The sequence below is a fragment of the Anguilla anguilla genome, chromosome 9, assembly GCF_013347855.1.
Source record: "Anguilla anguilla isolate fAngAng1 chromosome 9, fAngAng1.pri, whole genome shotgun sequence".
Lineage (NCBI taxonomy): Eukaryota > Metazoa > Chordata > Actinopteri > Anguilliformes > Anguillidae > Anguilla > Anguilla anguilla.
The window spans coordinates 41332936-41355575 of NC_049209.1; the positions used below are offsets into that span (position 1 = coordinate 41332936).

At 38.9% G+C, this 22640-nt stretch overlaps 3 protein-coding genes across 5 annotated transcripts; 1 reads left to right on the forward strand and 2 right to left on the reverse strand.

The window, feature by feature from the left end:
* Positions 1–1562: 1562 nt before the first annotated feature.
* On the reverse strand, positions 1563–6750 carry ddias (DNA damage-induced apoptosis suppressor). Its single transcript, XM_035435162.1, has 4 exons — positions 6110–6750; positions 5028–5189; positions 4429–4546; positions 1563–4285 (listed from the first exon to the last, which is right to left on the reverse strand). The coding sequence occupies exons 1-4, from the start codon at positions 6226–6228 to the stop codon at positions 1913–1915; spliced, it is 2772 nt and encodes a 923-aa protein (XP_035291053.1). The 5' UTR covers positions 6229–6750; the 3' UTR covers positions 1563–1912.
* A 1355-nt stretch (positions 6751–8105) lies between these two features.
* On the forward strand, positions 8106–15659 carry LOC118235976 (ankyrin repeat domain-containing protein 42-like). The gene is made up of 12 exons (XM_035433903.1): positions 8106–8265; positions 8440–8591; positions 8684–8791; positions 9110–9229; positions 9614–9749; positions 10729–10929; positions 11219–11344; positions 11885–11990; positions 12322–12491; positions 13237–13363; positions 14145–14277; positions 15528–15659. The coding sequence occupies exons 1-12, from the start codon at positions 8238–8240 to the stop codon at positions 15624–15626; spliced, it is 1506 nt and encodes a 501-aa protein (XP_035289794.1). The 5' UTR covers positions 8106–8237; the 3' UTR covers positions 15627–15659.
* Positions 15660–16623: 964 nt separating this feature from the next.
* ccdc90b (coiled-coil domain containing 90B) lies at positions 16624–22578 on the reverse strand. Of its 3 annotated transcripts, none has more exons than XM_035433905.1 (9): positions 22435–22578; positions 21135–21254; positions 20672–20775; positions 18588–18689; positions 18156–18197; positions 17825–17896; positions 17573–17626; positions 17242–17356; positions 16624–16872 (listed from the first exon to the last, which is right to left on the reverse strand). In XM_035433905.1, exons 2-9 carry the CDS (start codon positions 21217–21219, stop codon positions 16817–16819), a joined length of 630 nt encoding a protein of 209 aa, XP_035289796.1. In that variant the 5' UTR covers positions 21220–21254; positions 22435–22578; the 3' UTR covers positions 16624–16816. The 3 variants fall into 3 exon arrangements, with proteins under 3 accessions (XP_035289796.1, XP_035289797.1, XP_035289795.1); XM_035433906.1 differs by lacking the exon at positions 22435–22578 and adding an exon at positions 22205–22333; XM_035433904.1 differs by lacking the exon at positions 22435–22578 and adding an exon at positions 21663–22155.
* Positions 22579–22640: the final 62 nt, after the last annotated feature.

Here is a 22640-nt window from a genome sequence, read left to right on the forward strand (position 1 = left end):
ATTCAGAATTTTAAAAATTGTTTCCATTCAACCCATTAGTTGGAATTTGAACTAAATTGGCCAAGACCCCACAGGATGTTGAACTGGAATTTTAATTGGAATGGCAGGAAGTGGAATTTAATTCATTGCAATTCAGGGAAATTCCATAATGGCGCACAATAGAATGTCATTACATCGTGGCCACAAAATACCAATAATTACAACACTCATATCTAAAAGATTATTCCCATCTATTCCTTCATGAAGAAATCAGGATTAATGTTGTGTTTCATTTCAACCTTAGTACTTAGATGAATGCCGTTTTAGACTATCACATTCTAGATAACATACAGTTGGGTTGAGAGTTTGGTTTTTTTTTTTTTTTTTTTTTAATTGGGAGTTGGGAGTTGGTTCTCCAAAATGAACAAGGAAAAGCTGATTTTAGATGGGCCCAATGCACAGTTATGACACGAGATACACATTTCCAGTTTTTATCATTGGACAGTGTCTCATTTCTGCTTGTTTTTGCGTGAGCCACAAGTTCTTTTCTGTAGTGATTTGCACCACTTACCCATTAAAAAAGAAAAAATCTTCTGAATTAGCCAATAGCAGGGAAAAAAAAATATATACATTCCAAAATTGGGTAATTTATCACGGTTTGGCAATTTTTTTTAGGATTAAACAAAACACATATATTTAAATATGCTCACTGCAGCATATTTAAAGTTGGCAGTATACTTCGTAAGAAGTAGAACCTTTTGAGCAAAACGAAGCAATGAGAACAACTGAAGAACAAAAAGACGCGCTGTTGTGTGTTCATATGGTGCAGTGTGTGACGGCCTCCAGGGAGAACTTTTGGAAAACTTCTTTCTTGTTCTCTGACCTCCCCCTCTCAGCTATTGGTCCAAATATCACATGGTTCGTTAGGTCACGGTTGAGTGTTCAGAGGGCAGACTTCACATGCTAATGTACGAAGAGTCAACGCCAATCCCTCTTCTGTAGAGATGGGAATTCTGTGAGTTCCCGCATGTTTGATGAATGGTGCTACTCGTTTCAGCAAGTCATCAAAACGCCTAGCACACATTCTCGGAAATAAGAGAAAGTGGACCCCCTCGTCTAAACTCTGCATTTGCCGAATGTACAGACAAAACTCTCCATTCTCCGTCCTACTCTGATTTAGAGGGCGAACGTACCATCCCCCCTTCCCCCTTTTTTTCTACTTTTGCATAACTAGATGAACTAAAGCCACTTTAAACACTTTAAACTTTTTGTTTTGTGTTGTGATCTCACGTAGCCCTTCTCTTTATACATCCATGGCGTAGCCGCGAGACGCAGGTCTGGGCGAGATTGCAGCCCCGGTCAATAGCTGCCTCGTAATTATTCGTAATTATTCACGGCCCAGCGGCATGGAGTGACTTTAAACAGTGTGGTGTCCTCACTGAGTATACTGACAACAGTGTTCGTGGACATGTTCGCCGGTGGTTCTCAATCCTTAAGTTCTTTCTTCTTACTGAGTATACTGCCAAGGGTATCTACTGCTGGTCTTGTGTTGGAACAAAGTTTAAGGACTGTAACGATGGTAACTCGTATGGAATACATTGGTTTAATAATGAATATCATTCACCATGTAGTCAGTAAGCATACAAATAATGGCCAGTCAAAGCAGTTAATTAACTTAACCAAGTTTTTGCTTCAATATTAGTCATAGTGTTTCTTTGTATGTGTTCCATAATTTGTGAATATAAAGAGCTGATCAAAGCTCACACCCAGTAATAAAGTGATTCTGCGTGGTTTTTTTTTTGTTGTTTTTTTAAGTGTATGCACATACTTGGGTATTCTCTAAAATACAATTTTACCATGCTACCTTTAAATAATTTGTAGAGATTAGCGACAAAAACTGTCCAAAGGCTGCAAGATTCTTCTTTACTGCAAATTAAATTCCAAAGGAATCCACAAAAAGGTCAGCAGACCAATCAAGGGCCATACCGCCCGGATCAGTACAGAGGTGGGAGGTACTGGTGTTCTCACTAGCTGTAGATTTAGAGGAGGTTGCCACCTCTGCAACTCTTTGTCCTTCACTTCCTAAATGTGCACTTTTAACACAATTCTTCCACTTTGGGCTAGATGGAACACACACTGAATCGCCTAAGGTACACCTAATCTTAGTCGCTATGGTGTTTTCACAGATGTTATCAATTCTGCTGCTCAGAATCTTCCTGCATGATTTTCTTCCCCTGCTTGCCAACAGGATTCTTTTGCAGCGATATCTGACTACAGGGTCAGTTCTCTTTATGCTTCTGGTCAGACTCTGTAGTGTGGATGAGCATCTAATCTTAGCCATTGACAAAGGAACTGTATCTTCAGAGCCACGGTCTCTCACATTTTCTTTTGTATTTTCAGACTCTGTTTTGGAGCATCCATGATGCCATGATGACACGTTACCTCTTACTGTAAGTCTGCTGGGTGTCTGGTCTTTGCCTCTATGTGGAAGACGACGTACAGGAATGAGGTTTCTTGAAATGGGAGTCGACTGCGAAAAAGGGACAAAGTCCAGAGGGTCAGAAATTTCTGATCCCAGCCTGCACTTGTCGGTTCTGAGTTTATGTACCTTCTCTATCGGCATCGAATGATCCCCACAGTATGCATCCACAAGTGGACGACAGCTCCTCAAAAACTTCAATGCCCTGCATTCTGATTGTGGTGTTGCCCTTTTGTCTCCTTCCTCTACAATGCTGACACTGTTTTGACAGATGCCAAACAGATCGGCAGAGGCATTGTAAGCATCTTTGCCATAAAAGGGTCCTCTGTTCGGCATTGCTTGCTCTTCCCATCCAAAATCGCAAACTGATGCACCATGTCCATCCAGCTTGTGTTCAGAAATGCAGTAGTCCTTATGGAAAACTGTGCCCCATGTCTTAGCCTCACCCCCCACACAACTGAATTCTTTGATTTCATTTTGGACCTTGTTGTTACACTGACCCTGAGCAGTCAAACCCCTTAAACCTGGCACGGAGCGGCTCAGGTCCCCCTTTCCTATCTCCTGATCTTCTGAGGCATAACCAAGATGATCTGAGGTAGATATGTGAGCTCTGAACACATTGTTGTATTTTACATCAGGGTCATTTGCAGATAAGTTGCTGTTTTCTGTGCAACACACCCCAGGAGATTTTATGAAAGGCTGCTGCACCACAGCCACAGAGTCTTGCTCTCTGACCTGGGCACTACAAAGATATGAAGTGATTCCTCCTGATAAGATTATGAAATTGCATGAATGCTCAGTGGCACTGCTGGCATTAGCTAGATGGAAATTTGCACAGCTGTGTATTTTATCAACGCAGCCTGCTTCACTTAACTTTGCCTCTATTTTCTTGGCTGAATCACATGCCTTGTTCTCTTGAGATACCTCAGAGGGCCTGTTAGCTTCACTGATAAATTCTCCCCAGCTTTCAGAGAAAGGGAGATCCGCCCAAGCTGAAGAATTTGATAACTTGCTGTTCCACCCGCAAACTGATAATCCTTCTTGGAAAGAAGACATGTCATCTTTTCCCAGAGAAAACACACCTCTCCACCTAAGTTTTAAACCCAGATGTTCATTTTGTCCAAGTTCAACTTGTTCAACCTTGCCAGGGTGTGGAGACTTGTGTTTCTCAGATTCAGTGATGGATGATGTTAGTTCAAGAGTATCAGGCAATGAGAAGTGACTGCGCTGGAAGCTATTTGGGGGTGAGGACTCAGCAGTTTCTCTAGAGTCACCCATTCCGCTTCCTTGGGAACAGTCATTATAATTCTCTTCCCCCTTTACATCCAGTGAGCAGTTCTGAGGGGACAAGACATAAGAGGGGGCACCAGGAGAACATTTATGAGATTTTCTGCACCACCACTGCGAACCAACATCAGTTCCATTTTGTTGCATCGAGTAAGAGTGCTCTTCCTGCTCTGCTGAAGAATTGATTATCCCAGGTGATCTTTTCCAGTACTTGGGAAAGTAGTGCACATCGTAGCTGTGCCATGAAGATGATCCGCTGAAGGAGGCCAATGAGCAATCAAAGCTTTTCGGTGCCAGGGAGTCAGTGTGTTCTAGGGAGACTGAAGGCCTCTCAGGGTTCGGCAAACCACAGTCAAGAACAACACATGACGCCTGCAGCAGTTTCTTGAAGTAGCTGAGAACGGAGCTTCCTCCAGCAGCTCCATTCGGCAAGGTGATCCGACTAGCAACAAATTCTCCAGAGATTCTGTTGCTGGCAAACAATTCAGGGAGCCCTTGCTCATTAAACAAGGATCTCTCCCCTGTTTTATGTCCAGTTAGCTGTTTTAAAGAAAAGAGAAAAATACACCTGCTTGAGAACTCATAAGGAAAAATAAATAATGATCAAAACCAAGACTGGAGGTCAATCAAATATATTTTACGATTTCTGATAATTCTCTAAAAGGCAATAAGTTATGCACTACCTTAATTCCAAACTCAAACTGTCGCCCAACAAAGCAGTCTTCCACTGCCTTGAGTAACAGTCTACGTACACAGTCACCATGTGGATCTTCTGCAGTTCTCAGTGCATCATCATAAAACCTGCACACAGACACAAGGAAAGGAAAACAGAATGTTTATTGTTGAACAGTTTTGACCCCCAGACTCTCCATCTCAAGCATTTTGAAAGGGTACTTGAACTTTGTAGTATTCATTTCCTGTCTGGTTCTACTAGGATTTAGCCATCATTAACACTCACCTCCAAGTGGAGCCACACCTGCATGAGAATATGATTCATCATAAGTTGTACTAAGCTATTGGTTCATGAGTAAAGCATATTACTAGATGTTGAATGGACTTATCTCACATCAAAAACTGGTTCAGCTCAGAGTGCTATACAGTTATGAGCTTGACTAGTGAGGCTGACCTTTAATGGGATGATCATTTCTGTTTACCACATTCCTAATTATCATGGTCAGTTTGTATTAGTGCTTACGCTAGGAAATTGAAATTTAGCAAAACTTCAGTTTCGTATGTATCGTTTCAAGCTTACATAACAGAAAATTGACATGTACAACAATACCTCTGAAGACCAACAGCAGGAATACCAAAGTATGGATTTAGACAGCTACCGAAAACTGTCACTCCAAAAATATCATTGTATCTTTTCACATTGAGTGACAACCGGTATCTGTAACTGATGTTTTCCTCCATACAGGCGAAACCACACTTTTGGCAGCTGCATCTGTTAAACAGAACAAAACAATACATACTAAACTTTAAACTTTACATTAATTCAGCCTGTCCCAGAAATGTGTACTACTGAATTTCTGCAAACTGTTTTAGCCAATGTTGCGCCAAGAATAATTTCACCCCAACCTAACCCAAAAAATTATCCGGTGAAAAAGTATACCCTTGGTCAGACCTTACGGGCAAACTGAATACCTGTTTTTCCTCTATGTCCCATTCACATTCACAAAAAGTGTAATGTTCTTGACTGGTTAAGTACTGAATCCAAATGAACATGCATTTCACTTGCTGAGAACAAGACTGAAGGCAATACGCCCCAGAAACAAACAGGAACCAAAGAATGCAGCAGTACAGATCATCACCAGGGAAGATACCTGGTGTCTGGTCAGGCCTATGGGTCGCAGACTACAGGAAGTTATCAAATGCAAAGGATTCGCAACCAAGTAGCCTACCAAATACGAATACTTGATTTCAGATCATTAACAGGAATGGTAATTTGTCCCACTACTTTTGCTCCCCTAAAATTGAGGAACGACGTGTCAAAAAGGCAACAATTAGTATATGGATTACCGGAAAATACACTCAAATTAAACCTGACAGTCTGCACTTTAACCTCATATTCGTCGTTTTTTGGGAAATTCAATGTACTGGACTTTACTGACATTACTTTTTTGTTGGTCAGAAATATATTTAAAAAATGTAACAATTCACACTTTTGTATGTTTACACATGTACAACATATCCAATGCATTCATTTTTAGGAATTTAAACATTTAAATTCTCCGTTGTCAGTATTTGTAAAAGAGGCAAATCTTTCAACTCCTTCTAGCTCGCAAATTTAACTAACGCTAGCGTTAACGTTAGCCTTTTTGATGCCGCATAGCTAGCCAGCTCACTTACTACTGTAAAAGTTACCTTAGTTCCGGATGCTTCTTTTGCAACCTGGAAACGCACTGTGGACAGGAGGGATACAAAACACAAGAATCTCGAAGAGACAACACCGAGCATATGAGCTGCGTATGACCAGAGACCATACTGTAGCGCAGTCATGGAACGCAAGCTGGATAAGTGCAATTAAAATAAAAAGTAGCAAGTTGGGTCAGTGTGCTTGCTGTTATCTAGCCTGGCATCTAACAATCATTTTACAAAACAGTAAAACTAGTTTAAATTATCAATCTGTTAATCGCACTTTCTGAACAGCACTGATCATACATGAGTTTAGTGGAGTAGTTCAGAACTAGTTAATCACCTAATTCAAGCTCCCTGAATATAAACGAAATAACAGTTAACTAATTTAAACGGCAACCATTTTAAATGCACTGTGCATAGTTGTTTTATAAAACAACCGGTTCTTCTTCTTGTATTTAATGGCAGTTTTAAAAACAACTTGTGGTCCATTACCGCCACCTTCGGGACTGGAGTGGGGGGTCCACTGATGAAACAACTTTGTTTTTTTATTGGCGGTTGTCACACCCATAGACATATATAGAGACTGTAAAAGATATAGACGCCGCATTGGCCTTTGGATCGCACGTCAACGTCGTCGCCATATTGGACCAGGCAGGATTGGCCTGAAAACAAGTAAACGGCAGAGCTGGTTTTCTGGATAAAAAGCACTATAACGTTTACATTTCTCACGTTTATATTCAAGGGTTTATGATCTATTTGGAGTAGAAAAAAGTTTTGAAAATTTTTTTCTTCTAGTCTTACAAAGGCAGCGCATCTTCCACAACCACCACTTCCTCTCTCTCTGTCCTTCCTCACAACCTCATATCCCTGCAACACATAATCTAGATGAGGCCTTAACCAAGTTTTCCTGCACACAAATCACATAAATCCACAAGAAACCTCTTAAATTCTAGTCCATTTTCAAACTTTGTGCACTCGATTGCAGGAGGATAACCATAACTATATACAACCAGTACATGGCCCTTTATTCTGCTGATTCTCACTACTGTGTTCACTACTCATGGAGAGAATGCATATATAACAACACACAATTGCTGCTGATCCAGTAGTCTACCAAACATTACTAAAGAAGACACTGAACATCTATCAGGAGACAGAAGTAGAGACACAATAACAACAACAACAACAATAATAATAATAATAATAATAATATGTTAGTAAGAATATAAAGACCTGTTTCCTGGTTTTACAGATTATAAACGCTTAAAAGATTAAATATATTCCAGTGGCAGTGGGTAGCACTGTCATCTCACAGCAAGAAGGTGCTGGGTTTAAATCCGGCCTGGCCGTTCTGTGTCGAGTTTGCATGTTATTCCTGGTTTCCGCATGGGTTTCCTCCGACAGTCCAAAGACATGCAGGTAGTCTAACTGGAGACTATGAATCGCCCATAAGCATAGGTATGAGTGTGTGAGTGTGTGTGCCCTGCGATAGATTGCTGTCCTGTGCAGGGTGTATTTCTGCCTCTTGCCCAATGCATGCTGTGATAGGCTCCAACACCCCGAGCAACCCTTCCCAAGATAAGCAGGTATAGATAATGGATAGATGGATAAAAGGTTTGTTTAGAATATACCACTACTATGGCTGTCTACTATATTTATACCAAACTATTTTATATGTAGTAATTGTGATGTTTTTAAAAACATTGATAAAACTGAAAACATCAATCCAGAAAATGAAAATACAGAATTAAAAAACGAATGCATTATTGTTTCGTCCAACAGAAAGTATAAAGTGGGTTAAAATAATTTCGAAATGGTGCCACAACACCTTTAACTGGGTAAAATAATCTATGTAGGGCAGGCTATTATTCTATATAAAAATTTTACTATTTGAAATTGTTTGATCTATAAAGACCAAAATGTAGTCGCATGCGCACATGAAAAGGCTTTGTTGCAAAAATCCTTAAACTGCAAGTGTAGTCAGACAAAATCGCTTACAGCATGGAAAGGTAGATGTTGGCTGAAAAGTGGTGATCAACACAGGATGTTTGCGTAACCACAAACAAACCCCTTGGTAACCGCGGACGGAGAAACAATGAATTGCGGATCTTGATTTTCACGTTCAAGTTTTGAAATGCCTGTCGGAACAAAGCCAACAGAAGGTAAAATCTTAATTTAAAATGTTTTAGAATTGGATTTAAATTGTTTTTTTGTGAATTAATATGCGTTTCGTTCTACCGATGCTGCCGATTGAGTGTTAAACATTCCTACATTTCAGTCATCAATTATGGGTGTGCTGTTTGTAATCTTAACCCCATGCAATAATCAATGAACAGAAAGTCAGACCAGGACAATCCATGACGCTGTGAGGGCAGGAGACGTGAAAGAACTGGCACTATTGGTGAAAAACGGTGCTGACATTAACGATGTGGACAAAAAACACAAATTCACCCCTCTCCACTGGGCTTCACATGCCGGCAGCTTGGAGGTAGTGTATACAAATAAAATATATCTCGTGGAAGCTAATGTTATAATGCAATTATAGTTTTACAACTTTTGCCATTCTGTGCTTATTCACAGTGCCTGCACTGGCTTCTGTGGCATGGCGCTGACAACACTTGCAGAACACCTCAGGGCTGGACTGCAGCGCACGTATCAGCCATTAGGGGGCAGGATGCATGTATGCAGGTAATTCACTCTTTCTCTAATGAGACAATTCACATAATACTTGTAGAATTGTTGTTTAGGAAAATAAGAATGAGTATGGAAAATAGTTAGTGAAATGCTAGTGAACTATTCTTGTAATTAGGTAGTTGCAGCTTTGATACCCTAATGGGGCATTTCAGTACCCTTGAGCACAGTATAATCGCTGAAGTTGCTTCTGTGAATATCCAGCTCCATAAATTGGATTGTTAACAAATGTGCATCACTCTAGATAAAAAAGTGCCAAATACTTTAATGTAAAATGTAATGTGACGATGCATGTGTATCCTCCCAATATTGTAGGCTCTCGCTGTGAATGGGGCCAACCTCAATGCACAGGATAATAGAGGATGCACTCCAGCCCACCTTGCAGCTGCCCACGGACACTCCTACACTCTCCAAATAGTCCTACGTGGTGCAGTGGTTAGTTTTTAACCCTTACAAGGAATCTTTTTTCTCTGAACAAAAGATATCATATTTTGTGTTATTGTCAATCCTGAGTCAAACAGCTACAAATTTGAAATACCTGAACCCTTTTTATATTGGGAACATTTAAAAACTCTCCTGCAAGCCGCTGAGAATTTAAAACACTTTTTAAAAAAATATTTGCAAAACTGTACAATCAAATAAAATAATATTTTTATGATTATTGGTGGAAATAGGTGTTTCTTTTAAAATATTCAGTATGCTGCAAGAATTAAAGGGTCTAAAGGGTTTAAGTATTGCAGATACAGTATTTGACCTCAGGTGTGATTAATGAACTGCCAGTTAGCTGAAATGCGCTCCTATAATTTCCTTGTTGTGGAGGACTGTTACTGTGCTGATAGCAACGACTGGAGGCCGGTGCACTACGCTGCATTCCACGGGAGAGTGGGCTGCCTGCAAACCCTCAGCAAATGGGGAGCAAATGTTGATGAGGTGAATAGCAATGGCAACACACCAGGTATGAAAACACCACAAGGGACTATTTTAAGAATGTTAAATGTTCAGTGTCTCTTGTGAAAGTAAAGTTAGCATTATTGTAAAAGAGTTATGTACAAGACACACAGTAAAGTGATCAATGTTAGGCCTATTGCAACTGTTGCCAATAGATGCAACAAAAATGTAGAACGAACAAGGGGCTCTAATGGTTTGAACTGAGTTTAATTGCATTTCAGTTCAGTCAATTCATGAACTTAATTCAAATTTCAATTCATTAAATTAAAAATGGCAAGACTTTATAGAAATATTTAAAAGAATCAAATTAATTACAAATAATTTACAGAATTTCAAAGGAATTGTTTCAAAGCTATGCACATGCCCCTCAGATTTTTTTGATTTCTCTGATTGTTGACATAAACCATCTACATGTTATTTGTTTGAGATTGTGTCCCCTAAAACATTTTGGGCACACTATGCGTCTGCTCAGGATGCTAGCAGCCTTACCATTTTTAAGACATCTAAATTAACAAAGTAACAATAAATAATGACTAATTAGCCTCTAAGGTGTAGTAAAATGTGTATTAATGCCTTTAATGTGGTTTTGAGTTTTTATAATGATCAGATTTCCATACAGTGTTAACTGCAAGCACTAATGCTCATAAAAAGCCAAATTAGCAACATGATTTCTGGCTTCTAAAGTAAAAAATGAACATCACTGAACTGTAAGTGCACTTGTGATATAATATCATATCTTAATCTACTCAAATATTAAATATTTCCTTGTCAAATGACATGTTAAAATGAGCAAATACGTCAATTTTTTATGCTTGTGTGTGGGACGCCCATTGTGATTTTGTGACCAGAACGTTTGACCCCCCTAGAATTGTCCCCAACTGTACTACTCACATGTAGCAGAAACCTAACTTTCTTTCAGACCTCTGAGTGCTGTGGTTATCTGTTGTAGACTCATGAAGTGTCTTTCTCACCACTGGTCCCTGTAGCTCACTTGTCAGCCATGGAGGGCCACGTCTTCTGCTTTAAATTCCTGGTGTCAAAGGGACTGAGTATAGCCCATACATTGGGAGCCAGAAACAACCAGGGAGAGACCCCAAAAGATCTGGCCCGGCGGTTCTCCAAGCAACCTGTTCTACAGTACATCGAACTGATTGAAAAGCATAAGGATCTCCCTCTGGAGCAGGAAAGTATGACTATTCACATTTAAAAATGAACCATTCATAAAACATGCAAATGAGCATGTTAATGATCATGTCATTATGATCATTGTATACATATGAAAATAAACCTCACCTGTGTGGTTTATCATAATATTCTATAATTTTTACATCTGTAATTATAAATTATATTGATATACCACCTTTCGTGATCTCAAAACATGTATGGTTTTGGTCAAGCTGAACAGAATGTTGAAAATGGGATTCCTCTCATGATTTGATAAGATTCCAAAATTGGATCACCCTTGTTTCCTGTCAGCCGTAGCCTTCCCAGCACACAGAGCAGCCTCGCAAGGGGATCTGGATGCCTTGCGGAAGCTGGTGGAATGCGGCATCGTCAACATCAACGAGAGAGATGACAGCGGTTCAACTCCCATGCATAAAGGTGTGACAGTTATAGCCAGTCTTACACTTCATCCTCAACATTTAACTTTAAAAGTACAAACTTTCTGTGGGGCATGAGTGAGCACCAGTATCGGATTGAACCCAACCTGTGCCCATGCCATGGATTGTATAAACGTGTCTGCCTAATAAATGTAATGTAATGTAATGTACTGGAAAAAGCAACTGCTTTGCAAAAGACCTATTAATTCCCATAAATTCCTGTTGATTTCCGTGCAAAATATTCCAGTTTTACAACCATATGTGATGGGACATTGAGGTCCCTTTCACACTGGAGACTAGTCTTGACTCAGCTATTTTCTTTTGTGGTTTTAAAAGCAGTAAACCTATTGTAACACCTGAAAACAATGAAACATGAATATCAACACGCATGCAACGCTAATCAACGAACAACATAAACCTCTGAGCTCTCCATATATCTGTATCTTCCTTACCTTATCTGTTTCTCCTTTGTATTCTGTAGCATAGTTTCCAAAGACATAAGGGCTTGATTTCTGTTATCACTTCTTGTGTTCAATTCCAGCTGCTGGGAAAGGTCATCTGAACTGCCTGCAGTGGCTTTTGGAGATGGGTGCAAATCAGGACATCAGAGACAATGCAGGGGAGAACCCAAAGGACACAGCGAGAAGGTTTATTTTTAACAAGCACCCATCCCCTTACAAAAATAGAACACTCATCAGGATATTTAAACAACATATATTATCAAGGTCATAAAACAATATATTGCAATATATTGGCAAAGCAAACATACAAATTACTGCTGCTTATGGCAGATATTTATATATCTGGTTTTAAAAAAATACAAATACATTCATTTTATTTGGAAGAACTGGAGATTAAAAAAAATAAACAGTAAGATTTTTTAATCTTTCGAATCTGTAAAAAAAAAAAAAAAACATTTGTGATGTGTTCAGGTGTATTCTTAAATTGGATTTAACCTGGACACCTGCTCACCAACAGGTTTGCTCAGTTAGCAGCAGTGAAGGTGCTGGGAGGAGGCTTGGAGGGGGACTCAGAAGAAGAGGTGGGGATAATGGACCCCTCGTGTTCTGATAAACATGGTGTGGAGGGGAGTACAGACGGCTTTGAGGAAGTCGCTCTGAATGCCACCCAGAGGAAGGAGCAAAGAGGTCAGTGTCTGAGTTCCCAGTAAAACGGGAAGCTTCTTGAACAGACCTGGACAAACGTGTTTGGAATACTTGAATTCTTTAGATGCCGGTTAATTGTTAAATATATTTCAATTTTTAAAAAATTAGAACTGGTGGTTACAATGTGCACCACATTTACACCCCTTTGTAATACACTGTGCCCTATTTTGCTGTCTATGAACAATTGTCAAGCTTCTGTGATAAGCCTAGATGCTAATTAAGGGGCTTCCAACTCAATATCGGTTATTTTTGGACTACAGGTGGTAGCACACCTGCAGTGCAGTTGTAAAACAGGTTGGTTTAAGACAAGGGCGACCAAACTTACTTAAAAAGCCTAGTGTGGGTATAGGTTTTCGTTTTAGCCCAGTACTATAGAGGCTACAGAAAAACAATCCCTGTCATCCAAAAATCTGCTTATTTTCATCTTCTCGCTACCAGGTGTTGTATTATCTCATTAGCCAAAGCGAATTAGAAAATAATTTACCATTAGCAACATTAGCTCATTAGTAGTAGCCTCAGACCTTAAGTCAGAGCAAAAGGTTTCGCCCTCAAAGGGTTGCAATGATATATGGGGACGGGTTTCCACCCCAGGAAATTCCGACACTTTCCGACCTAGCCCTGACACCGGTGGGTACTTCTTATGGCTTCACCCATCTGAATTATCTACCTCAGAGGTGGAAGAGGTTGATCTTGAGTAATACTAACTAGTAATTCTCTGATTTCTCAGTGAGAGCGTATCAAAAAATTGAGGACCTTAAACAGCTGTTGGAGATTGCAAAAAGTAACTACAGGCAGCTTGGAGGTCTGCTAGAAGAGGACAGAAGCCAGTGGAAAGAAGCCAAAGAGGCTCAAAGGTACAATACTGTTGATGTGCAGATATGACCCCAAGACTTAATCAATCTGCATCAGGGAATGACAAGGAGAGTTGTATCCATCCCTGGATTTCATGCAAACTTCTGCTCTTCGTTATTAAATCAGCCTAGCCATTTACATGATGTGGCCGGCATTTTAGTATTTATTTTTAATTTAATGAATGACTACCGAAGACTGTTCTTGAGTCTTTTATGAAACATTTTGCTACAATATACTGTACAAGTGAAAATTAAGGTTGGCATACAGTATATAGCCATTTACTTTATTGAGTAATCTGCAGAAACTAAAACCTGCATACACACCAGTCCAATGGGAATGCAATTGCCTATTGATTTTGAATCTACATTTAATACAACACTCTTGTATGTTTACTTACAAACCCGTAACTTGGACAGCACTATCCTGATGTGTTCAAATGAAACAGCTGGTTGTTTTCATAATTAAAATTCAAAAAGAACATGGGTTTAAATATATATATTTAATTACTCAAAGCAATTGGACAAGATATTACCATATTATATTGAGTGTAGTAACTGAAGTTACTAGATCATGCCTGCCAGATCATGTAGTGGAAGAGTATGTCAAGACCAGGCTTGATATGGTGTTAATCTGTAGGTAATCTGTAGGCTAATCTCTAGGTAATCAGAGCACCTAGGTACAATTTAGTTGGCAAAATGGTGAGCGTGTTGGGCTGAATGGCCTGTTCTCGTCATGTTATGTTATTTTATTTTAGATTTATTAAGTTTTTTCAATTATTTGTAGAACCATAGAGGAGCTGCAGACACAGCTGGAGTTTGAGAGAGTACGTCGGGAGAAGCTGGAATTGCAGCTGGATGAGTGCAGGTCGGAAATCGGGCATCTCAATCAGTGCCTGCAGGACCTCAGCGTCACCACAGTAAGTCTGTCCACAGGCACACACAAGTTGTGCAGAACAGAAATTTTGTCACTAAATGGATTCAGAAATAACTACAATAATCGCATAGCAAAATGATCAGACTAACTTTCAAACATACAGAAAATGACACTGTAAAATGTTGAGTGCATAATAAAATGTTCGGTATTCAACAGAGTTTATATAAGCGTATCAGAGTACAAAATACTGTTGTAATACACCAGGACACACACAGCCAAGGGAGGCGGAAGTGAGGCACACAGGACATCAAAACTTTAGGTACTTCTTTACAGCAGGTGCAGTGTGGAAGTGAAAATGAAAAATATTTACAGTGAAGAAAAAAACACTAAGGAAGATGAATAAGGGAACAAATCAGAACTAAATTCTTCATAACTAAAGATTACCTCCTCTCTTACGCAGCTAAGCCAGCACTCTTGCTCACTGCAGCAATCAAAATCTAATTCAATTTATAAGGCTACCCCCAGAACCCACCAAGCTAGCATAAACAAAGTGCCTCTCACTATTTCACAAAATTATAACCATCCCGAAACATCCAGCTTTTATAACAGGTAAAGAAGGGAACAATCATGACCAAAATAAAATAGGAATCATTTGCATCCATAAATGCATTGATTAGTTATTGCAACTGTGTTCTGGTCCCCCAAAATGTATGTGCACTTATAGTTTAGCAATGCAAAATGAGCTGCAGCAAAATAATTAGACATGGATATACAACAATAGCATGTGCAACACAGTGCATGATTTTCAATAATAATACAGAGAATATTTGTGGTTGGACAGAGGTAGCACAGTGGGTAAGGAACTGGGCTTGTAACCGAAAGGTTGCAGGTTCGATTCCCGGGTAGGACACTGCCGTTGTACCCTTAAGCAAGGTACTTAACCAAAATTGCTTCAGTATATATCCAGCTGTATAAATGGATACAATGTAAAAATGCTATGTAAAAGCTGTCTAAGTCGCTCTGGATAAGAGCATCTGCTAAATGCCTGTAATGTAATGTAGTCGGCAGTGCTGGTACTCCTGTGTGAAAGAGGCCAAACACATAGGTATACTTCTTAAAATGGCACTTCAAACAAACAAACAAAAATATAACAAGTGCAGCACAGCACATGAACAGTTATGTTTGGTTTCTGAGGGTGTTGGCTGCAAGCCCAATCATCACATTCTGTCAGAGGTGATTTAATACTTAACATTGGCTAATTAACATTTCAAAACAAAAATTCTCTTTCCACAGGAGGATAATCCCCAGGCCATCCAGGTCAGGGAAAAAAAGAAAGTGAAGAAGAACAGAAAGAGTGATGTTGGTGGGGTGTTTGTGAAAAGAATCCAATAAAATGAAAGACTTGGTGCATTATGGGACATTTAATTCAGTCATATTGAATTAAATTCACATTGAATTTGCTATTTGAATTTTGTGCATATTCAATTACTTTACATTAAGGCATATAGATATATAGCGCCTCTTATTTAGATAAACTTACATTTCTTTCCACAATCCATATATATGCAGCTTGATATTTATGGAAGCAATGGAGTGCCACAGTTTGTAGTCCTAAAACCTGGAAGTAAGTTAGCATTTTTGAGCCATGGGTTCCCTCTGCAGATTTCCAAAGCTTTTTTCCCATAGGGCCTTTTTCCCATGAGGATTTCTGCAGAAAATAAGGTCTGTGGGTTAACATTTTGTCCTATGAGATAAATTACACCGTTTAATATCTCCACCAAGATTTTCTAAGCAGTTATGTGTTTTAAAAAAGTAAATGGCTAACAAGTTGCGATATTGAAACTGAATGGTCACATTCCGCAAACCACAACTCAAGTTTCATAATAGCTCTGTTACTGTTTGTTACTGTTGTAATTTCAATATAGCAACTTGTTAGCAACTTACTTTTTTTAAAGCACATAACAGCTTCCAAATCCATGGTTGAGATATTCACTGGTGTCGTAAAACAAAATGTGAAACTCTCTTAAGCTTATGTTAACCACAGACCTTATTTTCTGCAGAAATAAAAATCCCTATGGGAAAAATGCACTGGAAATCTGCAGAGGGAACCCACAGTGGAAGAAACTTCCAGGCAGGCCAACAAAAAGACATCATCACTGTAACATTCTATTTTAGGTAACTTGGTTACTGGTACAATGGCAGTGTTACAGGCCCAGTTCCCTGATCACTATAAACTGCTACCCTTGGAATATTTTACTGACAGAATACTGACATTGCTTTCATATGAGTTACATGCACAACATGTGCATTATAAACAGGAACTCTTTGGTAAACAACTATTGTAGTACTGTATAACTAGTTCAAGCTTAAAATATACAAAAGCCACAAAAATTGTTTTTCACTTTATTGTATAAACTGTTGGCAGCTTGTCTCACACATCATTAAATATGAATACTTTTAAAGGGTGAGATGGTCCCTTTTAAAGGGTCAGATGTGAGTTGTTGTCTTTTAAAAGGTGAGATGGTCCCTTTTGAAGGGTGAGTTGTTGTCAGGAAATCTCAGCCACAGACAGATTGAATCTGTCACTTCCAAAGTCGGTAAAAGCCCAAGGCTATAGCCAAGCATGCGAACACAGATGCTACAAAATAAAAGAGAAAACAAATGTAAGTAAATATTTTAACAAAGACAGATGTTTCAGACATGTTTCAAATCTGGTTTAAGCATAGCACTGCTAGATAATACATTAGCTGTCAAAGTAGATCTTTCTGTATACAGAATTTAATCTATCAATCTTTATTCTTGTATTGCAACATCTACACATTGTCACAGAGCCCTTCGCTGTTGGCCTGGTGACTACAGCAGTTTTAAGAACTTTTCAGAGCAACATAACTCAAGTAGGATACACATTTGGGATTAAAGAGGACAGATGTTGAACTAGCAATCAATCAGCAATACACTGGTAGTTTTGGCTCTTGTATCCATGGACACATCCATGCAGAGTGCTCACCTGCAAGATAACGAATAGTTTCAAGCTTCAGAGATTCTAGAAGTGTTCTCAGTGAAGCAACCTCAATGTCAATTTTTCTGGTCGTCTCCAATGTACCACGATCAATATCCGCATTCTGGAGAATTATGTAAAACAGAGAAAACACAAGTCTTTACGAAAGTCTTCACCAAAGCTTTATTGCACTTGTAACACAACATGACTTCCAATTTCATAACAAGATTTTGCGGTCATTCTTTTCAGTTTATGTGCGTGCACATGCATACAAACACACACACATGCAAACATTCAAAACACAATTTTAGCTTATTGGAATACGTTGTCTGGGTCAAACCTTCTTGTGGAATTCTGTACTGATTTCCATGAGCTTCTTCTCTTGCTCAGTGAACTGATAAAGAAAATAGAAGCCAAAACAACACAACATTTACAATCAGGCATTGGGCTGGCTTTCAAGTAAACAACTTTCTGCAAAATAGCTTTGATAGTAGTCTGCATTAATAAATATCAGTTGCAATTAATGAAAATAATATCCACATTATGCACATTTTGCATGCCAATTCTAATGTTTACTCAAATATTTTTTTACCATATCTGTGACTCTGCTTCTTTCCAAATTTATGTCCAGTTTTGCATCTGCTCTGATTCTCAGACTCTCCTCCTGAAAAGCAATTTAAAATACATGGTAGTTGAATTCTTACGTTTCACCATTGTCCTAAACAAAAATTATTCAAATTAGATCTATATTTTTATTTTAAAATAAGGCACAGGAATTTGAAAGAAATTCCAAGTGCTCTGTGAGAACCCTCTAGAAATAACACAGTAATCACTCAAAATACAACTCTCTGATTGATAAGGTTACTCTAGTGCAAAAGTAACAATGTTCTGATAGTTGGCTATCATTTTCAAACTTCACTTACATTTAGCCTGTTCTTGATCTGTTCAAGTTCATTTTTCATCATCTGTAAGTGGAAAACATTGCATATTATGTTCACTTCATTACTTATATTACCGAACATAAAGCACTTACTTCCACACATGCATGCACAATTATTTGTAATATTTATTTATGAATAACAAGTATATGAAGTATATTTTTCTCAAATAAAATTGAATAATACATTTTGGAAAAAATTTCAATTACAAAAATGATTACAATTTCCAAACCCAGAAGTATACTGTTTTTTTTGTTTTTTACATAATTTCATTGTCCAGTAATATCAGCTTCAATAATACTGTGAATTAATGTAAAGTAATTCATAAATATAATTGTACTTTGTACATCTGTATGCCTTTATTACCGCTAAAACAATGATAATAATGACCAGTGTGACAGTAATATGTGACATTACCGCATTTTCAGAACGTAGGTTTGCAAATTCACTTTTCTCCAGAATAACCATGTCTTTCCTTATGGAGTCAAGATGAGCCATGATCTGCTGAAGAGCTATTTCCTAAAGAAAGAAAGACACTTTATTTACTTTATATTTATTTTGGCTACATTTCTTTGCTTACTTGTTTGTGGATCAGGCCAACGTAACCAGTTCCCATTACTTTTCAGTATGGTTGTAATTAACGAATGTTAGCTAGCTACCTACCTCAGTTCCTAGCAATAGCAGCTGCTCGTTGCAATGCTCAACACAAAATGATAGAACTGAGCTGAGATGTAACCTAAATAGTCATAGCATTTAAAATGCAGCTAAAAGTGTGAAAGGCACAATATGATAGTTTACTTTTGCAATTAATATCACCCTGTCTGTCTGATTATGAACTAGGCAGTGTGATTCATTCCACTACATTAGCCAGTACGGTATTGCAGTGACATTCATCACCCTAACTTCTTTAGTGAATGATTAACCATTCCCTAACTGGAGAGTTGATACAGATATTCACCACATACCTCTTCATGAATACATTTTAATATATTACCTGACAAAAATATAACATTTGTTTCTGGTTCATTCATTGCGGTTTTAGTTGCTTTTCTAAATGACACAACAACGAAATGCTCATAACCTGCATGACTTGTAATTTTATTGGTATAAAGACGAAAGTATGGGGGACTTAAAAATCAATTTGCAGTATTACCAGCTCTACTGCCAGTATGAAATGAGATGGTTTCAATGTAGGGTTTTTAGTCATGTGTAGTTATGCTGTTTACAATGTTTGGGTCAATTACATCCATTCACGCTGTCATTCTATTTCAAGTGTGAACATAAACGTTTTCAGTAAACAGTTTGTTAGCCTCTGTGTTGTTCGTTTTAAAACACCATGCTTCTGATGCTTGAGCAGCCATCACTCCATAACCTATAAATAGCCCAGTGAAGGAATTTGGTCCTTTGTAAAGTAAAACTTGTAGCTTCAAAGTTTAGGTCAATAACAATGTTATTAATAAAGCAAAAGTAGTCTTCTTTGCAGTATGAAACATACTATGTAAAGGTAAGGTAGGTCAATTACAATAGTGTTGTTCAAGCACCAGCTTTTATACCCCTTTCCAAGAACAAAATGTACTAGTGAGGTGGCAGGTAACCCAACGGTCATTACCTCTGTATGCATGTTTCCTCCCCCTCTGATAGACTATCAAACACTCCCCTTTTTACTTTCATGTCTCCAGCAGGTCCATCCCAAATCGACATTCATGCATATTGAGGCCAGTTACATTAACCAATTGGTTATTGAAAACTTTGTGTGACAGCTTGCCTCCCATTTGGTTCTGGTAGACCATCAACCACCCCCTTTTGATTTAAATTCATGTCTCCAGCAAGTCTAACCTTTGTTCATGTCAACATCCAGGCATGCTGAGGCAGATTAGATCAACCTAAATTCCTTACAACCAATGTTTAATTTAGATTGTGTACAAACAGATTTAATTTCTGAAACTGCTTACCATGCTGTTGTTTATCGGACCAAATATCTCTCGCAAGCATGGAGGCAAGAGGTATGCATGTGCGGCACAGACTTACATCTGGATGTTCCACAGCATAAGTTGGCTAAGGTTGTGGTTCGGCCTAGTTAAATATGGATATCTATGGTGTATTCATGGTGTATTATTCACATTTGAGCCAGCAGCCATACCACCATGCACCCTGCTCTTGCCATATTGCTGAAGCTAAGCAAGTGTGGGCTTGGTTAGTACTAGGATGGAAGACCACCTGGGAAAACTAAGTTACTGCTGTAAGTGGTGTTGGTGGGCCAGCAATCTTCCCTCTGGTCGACGCACTGTGGTCTGAGGGTTCCCCGGTGTCCTGGTTAAAGTCCCCACCTGGCTCTCTCAAACTTGATACCAAATCATCCTCTGATTTAAAGAATGTGGGGGTGCTACACATGGTGGTGGGTGAGGTGAGTTCCCACTCATCACTGTAAAGCACTTTGAGTGTTAGGAAAAGTGCTGTATAAATGCAATGATTCATACATTCATTCACGTTGAACTGCATACCTGATGTGTTCCCGTCACCATATCTCTGTATACTATGTCCAAGTTTGCTGTAGTCAGTGTCACCAGTGCTGTCACAATGACTTCTGCTTGGCCCTTCTCAAAACCTAAAATGAGAGTAACACACAGCAAAACATAGCTTTATTAGACAATAAAAAACAATAGCTACTTTTCCCGCCTGTAATTCTTTATTTTTCCCCAGATACATTTGCAATAGCATACAATACAGTCACAGCATACGGCCCTCGTGATATGACAGAATGGACACATTTGGGATGTGATCACATACCAGTCTAAAGGTAGGGTGATGTAAGGCTGCTGTGAGGTCTTGGGCCGACACATAACCCTGCTATTGGAAGTTCTTAAATAATTAGCCTTACGTTTTCCCATAAAATGATATGTAGGCTAGATATGACACTATCAAAATCCATGTCCCTTCAAATATGTAGACAAAACAGTTGCTTACCATTATTTTCCAGTTCTTTCACCAGAGCATGTGTGTCGAAAGTTAATTTCCTTTGTTCCAAGGGAGTAAGTTCCACTTTTCTCATGTCATACGTTCTGATGTTCGAGGTTCTATGGATGTCTAAAAGAGACGACACAAATTAATTCTGTTGGACCGAAACTATGCATGTCCAGATAGGCTATATTGGCTATTCACGAACAGTGTTCTCGAAAATTATCAATATCTTAGATATTTTTTCAACAAGGGGGTTATCGGATTATTATTATTTTCTAATTCGGTGTTTTGTTAACGTCAAACAAGAAGTGCCATGTTGACGCAGATGCACTGATCTGCATTCCATGCGTTTGATAAAGTCAATGAACAAATTTAGCATTACGGATGTTTAATAATCAGTGCACAGACTCAACCAAAAACTGTTATTGTTATTACAAAACAAATTAAAGGTAGCCTATGTTTCAATGTGGTTTGCTTTATAAGCCAGTTAGCTTGTCGTATTCGTTCACTTGTTAAACCATGCTCATAACCTACCTCTGACGTACTGCAATCGTCCCACATTGAGGTCTTTGGCGAGATTTCGTAATGTAAATCTACCTACTTGACCAAAGAGAGTTGCACACTGCCTACAAATCATAGGTGAATGTTAAGTTCGCTCTGTGGCTAGCTATGAGTAAGTTAATGTACAGAGTACGGCGCGACGATTCGATAGAAAAGAAAAACGAAAGCAGCTGATGTACTTCGATTGTTCCTATAAGAATCTGGCTAGACTCGTTACTTCAGTAGCGGGCAGGACAACCAACTCGCTATCCAGGCACTTGGATAAGTGACAACCACCGAACTGTGAGAGTTACTGAGAGTCCGGACCACTCACTATCGTTCTAGTCAATAAGTAAAACAACTAGAATGAAAGTTGGCTGAAGCTTAGAAGCGAAATGCATATAGCACGGTGATATACAACGGTGCACTCACGGTCAACGCTAACTAACATTCAGCGGTATGATTACGTTATTTGTAGGAAGTGATAATGCAACGTGTGTACTGTAAGCTTTGGAATCCGCTAGGCGGCGACTTACCGTAGCCTACAATGAATGTGTTTGGTGATTATGTTCGTGGTGATATTTTACTACTTTGTTAAAACTGTGGTATCATGTGTAAAAGAGGGCCATCGCTTGCCTGTATTAAAGTTTTCAGCTTGTGGACTGGTTAATGTTTTTGTTTTGTTTTTTTGTCTGGGACTACAATGTCCAGATGCCCTGTTGTTGTAGAACGTGCTACCGTAGAGTGTGAGACGGCTTCCGCTTACCGGACAAATGTTTTCTCGTGGGAGCTGTCACTTAAACTGTATGAATGCAGTGTACACTAAATTAATGGTTAACGTCTTCGTAACTTAGTCCATTTTTTCTATCACTTTCTGTGTTTGTGGCATAGAGCGTACATAGGAACTGGAGGTAGGAGGGACAAGGCGGTGAAGTCTAGGAAGTAACGGGAAGCAGCCTCTACTGCGCATGC